Source organism: Lithobates pipiens, unplaced genomic scaffold (genome assembly GCF_037356315.1).
Source record: "Lithobates pipiens isolate NorthernLeopardFrog02 unplaced genomic scaffold, aLitPip1_a1.2 Scaffold_13, whole genome shotgun sequence".
Taxonomy (NCBI): domain Eukaryota; kingdom Metazoa; phylum Chordata; class Amphibia; order Anura; family Ranidae; genus Lithobates; species Lithobates pipiens.
This window is the reverse complement of record NW_027507718.1, coordinates 97,115,774-97,124,997: the sequence shown is the minus strand read 5'-3', so window position 1 is coordinate 97,124,997 and position 9,224 is coordinate 97,115,774. Positions and strand designations below refer to the sequence as shown.

Genomic DNA, 9,224 nt, shown 5'->3' with positions numbered 1-9,224 from the left:
ACTGCTGCCTAGGGCTCAGCATTAGGGATGAGCTCAGGCGTGTTTGCATGGTCCACATGCTGAGTCCGCCAGGAAGTCGGCGCAGCGCTGCGCTAATAACAGGCAGTGAGACATTGCCCCGATGTGTGGCTGCAGAGATCGGGAGATGTCTCACTGCCTGTGATTAGCGCAGCACTGCGCCGACTTCCTGGCGGGCTCGGCACGTGGACTATGCGAACACACCCTCACTCATCCCTACTCAGCATTAGCAGGCAGCCACCTCTCCGTTTACACATAGTGCCAGAGGCGCAGCAGTAGCGGAGGACTGTGTTTGTGTTCCAACTCCCGAATGAATGGAAGCAAGCAAACATCCCCTGCTGCGCGCCTCTGATCAGTCATGAGAGACCTGTGATTGCTGTCCATGATGTGACCACAGAAAGCCAGCTCTGCCTCTCTGACCATACATGATTCCTAGTCCTGTGTCCCCTGCTCCCCCCCGTCCCTGTCGTAGAGGCTGCTCTCCCTCCTGGCCTGTCCTGAACAATGCTGGGAGCGTCACTCAAGTGCTATATCACCTGGCGGCGGCACTCCGGGCTTGGTGATAGGTGGAGCCTGCCTGAAGGAGTCACTGAGGCAGGCAGAGTAAAAAATTGTTCCTCGCACATGCTTGGCAGGGTCGCATCATCGGATGGATGCAGACCAGTCTGCAGAGCCCCAGACCTGGTGAGTGAAATACTGTCACCGTCTGAGATTGCATTATCGCTTATTCGCATGTAAATGTATTTGGTGTATAAATATTGATCTGTCCATGTACTGAGGAGTCGGGTGCCCCCCCTTTCCCCTCCCTCCTTGGTAGGCTGCATTAATGGGCACTGGTGAGGCTGCATTGATGGGCACTGGTAGGCTTCATTGATGGGTGATGATGCGCCTGCATTGATGCGCGCTGGTGAGGCTGCATTTGATGGGTGCTTCATTAAAAAGGGGTGTATACAGTACATGGGCAGGGCAAAGGGGGTGCAAAATAAGGTCTCGTCTAGGGTGTAAAAAATCCTTGCGCCAGCCCTCATTGGATGTAGGACTGAGTGGCATTACGTTTTTGTGGACACCTCTCTCTGCTGCCTTTCCAGGGGGAGGTATTTGGGCAAGGAGGCATAAAAACAGGGCTCAGCTGCACATTTCAGCAACCCTCCCAACCACTAGTGTAAATGAAGCTTTAATTTTTTGTTTTTGCAGCAAGGCTTTCCTTAAAAACACATTACTAATGTCCCCATTGGAAGATTTCCTATTGTTTCCTGTTCTGGTGACAACCCAGAATTTGTGAACCTCTTTTACATTCACAACGGTGACTGTTTATGAAGCAGTGAACAGCGGTGATCCAGAGGATCGCCATTGATCACAGTTTATGAAACAGAGATAAATCGGGGGAAAACAAGTTTGAACATGTTCTCCCGTCGATGATCTCCGCACACTGAGAATCCTCATTGACTGACACAGAAACGGACAGTTTATGAAGCTGTGATCTGAGAGCTTCTCTGGCGATCTGTCAGAATCCACCCTCCCTGATTCACCAGCTCAGCAGGTGGAGAATCGGGGAGTGAAGAGGGAATCCCGGGGAAAGAAGGAAGATTATTAACTTTTTTCTTCCTCAATCAGACTCCTCCAAGACAGTAACCATGCCCCCCTGTCATATGTGTGTGTGTATGTATATATATATATATATATATATATATATATATATATATATATATATATATATATATATTATGTAGGGGGACTCTTTATTTTATTAGCATTAACCACACCGTCTGTGTTCTGAGCAGTGATAATTTATCACTACTTAAAGCGGAGTTCTGCTTAGCAGGTACAAATACTGCAGCTGCTGACGTTTAATAAATGGACACTTACCTGTCCCAGGGTCCAGCGATGCGAGGGAACGAAGCCCCGCTCGTCTTCCCCTCCTCTCTGTGGCGCCGGCATTGTAACTGTAGCTTCATAGCCGGCCACCTGCTGCACTTGATGGTGGGCGGGTGGCAAGTGGTTAATAAACGGACATCTCTGTGTTTCAGTGGATTTCTGGTACTGTAATCTTGTTCTGTCTCATAAGATTCCAGTATCAGGGGCCGTTCTCCACTGTTTGAAGCATTTGAATAGTGATGAATGAACTTCCGACTGGACGTTTCGCGAATGCGATCCGTGAATGTGGCAAAAAGGTTTGTGAACCACAAGGTTCGCGGCGGACCCCATTTACTTTAATGGCAGGCGAACCTTAAAAACCTCCAGGTCATAGTTTCAGCCACAAAATACTTACTAGCTGTGCACACATAGTCCCACAACATGAACACTGACATACCAGAAGTATTAAGTGAATCTGGGATGGATAACGACAAGCATTCTTTTTTTATCTGTGAAATTTTGTCAATTCAGGAGCGCATGAAGGCCATGGAGGAGAGGCAAGTTCAGGTCAGGCTATGAAGGGGGTGCAAGAGATGATCAGTGCCACAGTCAGGGCAGCGCAGTCTTGTGCCAGTGTCCCAGTGTGCCAACCTGTGCTTGAGCCCCTGACCCCTCCCTCTGCCCGGCCCTTACCCCCACCTATGCAGGGCTCCACTGTGGTGGTCCGGAGGTGCCAGTCCAGTGCTGATCTTCAGCCATGGCGCTGGCACTGCCTGCTGATTGGCTTCTCCGCTGCTATCTCCCTCACTGACACCAGCACTGAAATAGAACAATGACACCAGCACCACGATAGAGACTGAGCACTGACACCAGCACTGAGATAGAGAGCACTGACACCAGCGCCGTGATAGAGAGCACTGACACCAGCACCGAGCTAGAGAGCACTGACACCAGCACCGAGATAGAGAGCACTTGCACCAGCACCGAGGTAGAGAGCATTGACACCAGCACCAAGATAGAGAGCACTGGCACCAGCACCGAGATAGAGAGCACTGACACCAGCACCGTGATAGAGAGCAAGGGCACCAGCACCGAGATAGAGAGCACTGACACCAGCACCGAGATAGAGAGCACTGACACCAGCACCGTGATGGAGAGCACTGACACCAGCATCATGATAGAGAGCACTGACACCAACACGAGATAGAGAGCACTTCTGCAATTTCCCACTTTGGCTAAAGCCTGTTGCTCCTGCCCTACCCCTACCACCCCTGCGGAAGGGCCTGCCTCTTCCTTTCATTTTTTAAATGACCCTGTGACAAAAGTCTCTAGAGAAGTGCAGTATAGGTGGAAGAAGGTATATAACACCCCGCTTCAATCTGTCGTTTTGGGGGGGCCACGGGTCTATCACACCAGTTATAATACTTTTTTCTAATTGCGTTTGTCACTCTTTGTAGTATCGCTGCAGAACCGCTCAGCAGTCGCAATGCTGCACAGTGGAAATGCACTATACTATGCTTTCTATATTTGAAAGTATTTTATACGTGTATTACACCCCTATATACTGCACACCAAATAGTACACCTATACCAGTCCTTAAAAGGACCTTTGTGGACCTAATAGTAGCTAGCTAGTAGCTAGTGAATTGCTGACTGTCCCTGCTCCAAACACCAAACTGTCCCTACACTAAGAAACGACAGCTGCAGAATCAGTCAGCAGCACTGCAGTGCACTATAATATGCTTTCTATATTTGAAAGAAAGTATATTATACGTGTATTACAACCCTATATGCTGTACACCTATACCAGTCCTTAAAAGGACCTTTGCTGACCTAATAGTAGCTAGCTAGTAGCTAGTGAATTGCTGACTGTCCCTGCTCCAAACACCAAACTGTCCCTACACTGAGAAAAGACAGCTGCAGAATCGGTCAGCACTGCAGCGCACTATAACATGCTTTCTATATTTGAAAGAAAATATATTATAAGTGTATTACAACCCTATATACTGTATACCTATACCAGTCCTTAAAAGGACTTTTGTGGAACTAATAGTAACAGACTGACTGTCCCTGCTCCACACAGCGTTCTTTCCCTACACTGACAAAAGACAGAATGTAAAATGGCCGCCAGATAAGGTCTATTTAAAAGGTAGGGGGTATGTCCATGTGCTGAAATGTCTCAATTGGCTGTTCTGTACCCCATGATGGATGTGTCATGGGTCAAAGTTCTTCACAATGTAAACTAATATGTCCGCCATGAACAGCGACAGAAGTCTGTCGGTTTGGCGAATCGCGAACGAGCAAAGTTCGCTGCGAACCGACCGCTGGGGGAACCGCAAGTCCATCTCTACATTTGAAGATCGCTTCACTCCTCCAAAGGAGGGGCGACCTACACCACTTCATAAACTGCCACACAGAGGAGAACGATCTTCTCTGTGAATTCCAGAGAATGAAGCAGTGACATTTTTTCATTGCCTCATAAAACGGACACCTCTGTGTGGTAATGGTAAACAGGACAAATAGAGCAAAGTTGGGGGGTGTATCACAAGTTTCTGTGATAACGTTTATGTTGTATTGTTTTTCTGTAGTGTACCGACAAGTTTGTGGCTGGTTGTAGCCCACGTTGTGTGGCTTATTATAATATGTATTGTATAAAACAAAATAAAAATAATTTTCCAAAATAAAACACAACAAATAGAGAGAGTGAATCTCTCCCATATTGCAATAAAAACCTGACAGGTATTCTAATACCTCTCTTCTCCATCCAAAACTAAAGAGGAATGTTTTGCTTTTTCTGCTGTGTGATTGCTGCCATCTACAGCTCTAAGAACACAGTAGAACATGTAGCCGACTAGCTTTTTATCAAGTATTGTTACAAATTGCTTCAAGCGGAGAGAGGATTCGTTTTACGTTATATTGTAGTATGTGCAAACATGCTTGGCTAGAGCTGAGCAGAGGAACAAGGGGGACCCACAGAGCGGTACTGATTGGAGCACGGCATGTCACATGACCAGGTCACAACCAGGAAGTGTGTGCAGCGAGGAATGGAAGTAGCAGAGTCTCTGTAATAATAAGTGTATGTATAGAGGAAAAGAGGACAGGCTGTGCTGATTACTAGGGTGCACTGATACAAGAGGATATACTGTGCTGTGTTCTTACACTAGAAGCACTGACTGAGAAGAACATCATTTATTAGACATAAACACACTGACTTAGACATATATAGTAGGTAACAGGCCCATTTATGTCTGAATGCAGGAGGTAAATATTACAAGAACTCAGTGTTTTGTATGCACTATGTTTATGAAAGGGACTTAGGTCTAAGGCAATACATCTACGCAGCCCTGCGATTTGAGCTCACGCCTGTACCGGAGATCCAACTTAAATTTGTGCCAATTGGAGGCTACGTAAATGGACAACAAAAAATGCGAAACGTGCCAAGAGAAGAAGGATACGGAGCCCACAATGTTTTCACTGGAGACAGGTAGGCACATGGGCGGCCATGTTTTCTGTGGGAAAATGGAACACGTGTTGGAAGCAGATGTAAGGCAACAAAAGAAAATAGGTTAATTCCATATTTTTTAGCCTCTTTCTGGAATAGAAAAAGTACATATAACTTGTGACTTAGGACGGTATGTGAAATAAAGGCACAAAGCGTAAAGCAGACACTAAAAATAAAAAATAAATTCCCAAATGTGCCACTTAGGGATTTCGTTTTTTCTGTTTGTAGTTCCAGCCCAATAGTTTGTATAGTTTTGGACATAATGGGGAATAATTTGCGCTTTTGTCAGGTTTTTACTGCTAACAAAAGACTTCAACAATATCTCCTACGCTTGAGTGAGATGCACTATAAATGTGGTGCCATTGCAAGAATGGATAATTCTCCTATAGCCTTCCTGCCCTCTAGGACTTGGGTTGCCCTCAGGACACTGTGGAGATAGATAAAAGAATAAAAGAGAGCGCACTGACCTAGTGCAATATCCTCTACAGGGATGGGCTTGACCAGTGGCGTCGTTAGGGGGTGGCTTTTGGGGCTATAGCCCCGAATCTGGGGTACAAAGCTCTGAGTCTCTACAGGGATCCCAAGGAGAGGGGGGCTCTCTGGGGACCCTGATTTAAGGGGGAGGCCCTCTGGGGACCCTGATGTAAGTGGGGGGCTCTCTGGGGATATATACACACACATATATTATATACATGTGTATGCCCACCCAAGCACTGACTTTACTACAATGCTATGGGCCCTAGCCCCAGATATTTTGTAGACCTAGCAACGCCCCTGGGCTCGAGCGTGTTCACACACTCCATGTACAGAGCCCACCCTGAAGTCGGCGCTGCTCTAATCACAGGCAGTGAGACATTCCCGATCTCTGCAGCCGCACATCGGGAAAATGTCTCACTGCCTGTGATTAGCGCAGCGCCGTGCTGACTTCCTGGTGGGCTCTGCATGTGGAGTGTGTGAACACACCCGAGCCCATCCTTAATCCTCTAGCACTGATGTGGCTCGGATGAAGAAGGACATACCTTCGAAACGCATCAGTCAGCAGGGACCCTAGTGAGGTCCCCCTATGCTAGAGGTATCAACAGGTCTGGGAGAGTGGAGCTTATTAGTGGCTTGATGAGAGTTTTTACTATCTATGTTTGTGAGTAGTACTTACTAGAGTTGGACGATTCTGGCTAAAATGAGAATCACAATTTTTTTTTGCTTAGAATAAAGATCACAATTCTCACGGCGTAACATCATCTTTCACATTATTCAAAAAAAATCGGGTTAACTTTACTGTTTAGTTTTTTCATTATAGTGTATTTTTTCCAAAAACATTGCATTTGAAAGATCGCTGCGCAAATACTGTGTGAGATAAAATATTGCAACAACCGCCATTTTATTCTCTAGGGTCTCTGCTAATATATATATATATATATATATATATATATATATATATATATATATATATATATATGTGTTTCGGGGGTTCTAAGTTATCGGCTTGAGCAGAGAACTCTTTGCACTGAATCGGGGAAATGCTGTGTTTAGATCGCGAGGGGGGGTTGAGTCGCAATCTTGATTCTTTAACAATAATCGTGCAGCTCTAGTGTTTATTTTACTCCTAATAAAAATATTGATGAATAACGCACTAGGCCAGTCTGCCCTCTTTCTCTCTTTTATCTATCTCCACAGGTTTTTATTGCTGTCTGTGCTGTGACTAGGGATCAGCACAGGCATGTTTGGATCTTAGTCTGAACCCACCTGAATGAGCCTGCGAGGAAGCTATCACTTTACTGGGCTAATCCTCTGCAGCTAGAGAATTTTCTGCGCTGTAGCTGTAAGCAGGGCCGCCGATGAGGCAGTACAGCCGGCCCTCCTGTATGGGGCTTGGGCTCTATCAATTCAACAGGGGCGGACTTGAGCACCCAACAAGCAGGAGGGCCAGCTGTACTGCCTTACCGGCAGCCCTACTTGCACATATGAGTGGCGGGGGAAATCAGTGAAACCAATCTCCCTGTGGCTCCCCTTTAAGCACAGCTGGCTTCTCCTCCTCTCCCACCCGCTGACTTTCAGCTGCAGGGGGATCGCTACTCACTGCTCTGTTCACCCCCCTTCTCATTGCTTTGAACACCTTTCTTGGCCTCCTTCTGCAGTGCTACCAGCTTCTCCGCCTCTATCTCTGCCTCTCCTGTGACCACTCGCTGCTGCAGGGCACAGGAAGATTGAGTCATATTTACTGGCCTCTTCCTTTCCTGAAAATACACAAAGTGAGCGATCATTACCAATCACTCTTGTGATCATTCATAACTGAAGCATAGTAAACTGGGTCTTCAGTTTGTGAATGAACAGGAAGCTTCTGTACAGAGCGCTTCCCGTTCATTCATTCAGTGCAGCTGAGGCTGTAGAGAGAGGGATTGAGGAATCAATGTCCTCTGTCCCTTTCTCTGTCTCAAAAGTAAGATATCAGGAGTTTAGACTCCTGATATTTTAGCAAAGCCCCAACAGGGTTGTTAATATAATTAAGGGCTCGTTCACACATGCTTTTTCTGAAGTGTGTTCTGCTTATCGATCACTCTTCAAAGAGCATTTGACAGGTGATTAGGAGGTGTTGTAGCTCCTCCTCACTGCCTCCTTTCCTTTCAACCCTACAGCAGCACCCCCATTCACGTGACTGGATCGAATTCTAACAAGGGTTTAATTCCTGCCATGGCCACAGAATATGTTCACCCCCAGCTGCTGCCACTGCAGCTAAAAGGGATAGTGGTTGGGGTTGGTAAAAACGCAGCTTAACTGTGGGGTTTTACCACCCCCAACCTTGTGTGAACAAGCCCTAAGGGCTCATTTACACAGTTACTCTGGCTGTCTGGATGAGTGGTTTGTTCATGCACCTGGTGCTACCTTTTTACTGTATGGGAACGTGGAGGCAGTACAAACCCAGCCGCAGGTCCTAATTTGAAGGTGTGAAGGTGTGGGTGAATGGCCCTGAATGCACACTGTCTGAGTTGGGGGCTGTACAGGTGCACCCACATGCCTGGCAAATTTGGTCCTGCAGTTATGTTTATACAGTTGCTGCGTCCCCATAGCACAACATAGGCTGCCTGCACACAGGCGGCTCCAGCCACATAAACAAATTGCTGATTCACACTGTACAGGCCACAGCATCCATGTAAATTAGCCCCAAGACCCCATTCACACATACAGAGCTTTTAGATTTAGCAGGAATTTTGTAAGTTATTCTTGTGTCCATTAATAAGGATTTTAGTGTATTTTTAGCGCAGATATTGTTTTGATATTTTCTGGGGATTGCCTTTTCAGGTAGGCTGTAAGGAGCCCCATGATTTCTAATGGCAGTTCAGACTGCATGTATGCAAAGGAAATGAATACATGTGGCTGCAGGTTGGGGAATGCCTCAGCTGCTTATGAATGGCCCATTACAGTGACAGCCTTCTGGCAGGCTTGTTCAGGTGGGTTCGGACTAAGATCCAAACATGCCTGAGCTCATCCCTAGTTGTGACCAGGACAGAAATTGAGGGAAAATCTCATAGGGAGACACAAACATGCAAATTAGCTGTTTTGGAGCAACATCCGACCGTGTGTATGCTCCATCAGACAAACTTTTTTGGTTTTCATCGGACTTTTGTTGGCTGTGCGAACGGACAAACTTTCTGGCAACAAAAGTCCGATGGAGCAAAGTCTGATTGTGTGTACAGAAAACCATAGGACTTTGTACAAAGTACAAACAAGCATGCTCAGAACCAATGCAAAAGATCAGACAACAATACAGAAGTTGACCAAAGGTGGCGGTAAAGAGCAGAAACACCACGTGATTTGGTGAAAGTTGGCTGAAAAAGTCCTGCCGTGTGTATACA

The 9,224-nt window shown here is 46.4% G+C and overlaps 1 protein-coding gene across 1 annotated transcript in view; it reads left to right on the top strand.

The window, feature by feature from the left end:
- The first annotated feature begins 4,901 nt into the window (after positions 1-4,901).
- Positions 4,902-9,224, top strand: part of TRMO (tRNA methyltransferase O) — a 64,690-nt gene continuing 60,367 nt past the window's right edge. Inside the window, exon 1 of the mRNA XM_077475300.1 lies at positions 4,902-5,355. Coding sequence (XP_077331426.1) covers positions 5,283-5,355 — 73 coding nt within the window. The 5' untranslated portion in view covers positions 4,902-5,282. The remainder of the gene's footprint in view (positions 5,356-9,224) is intronic.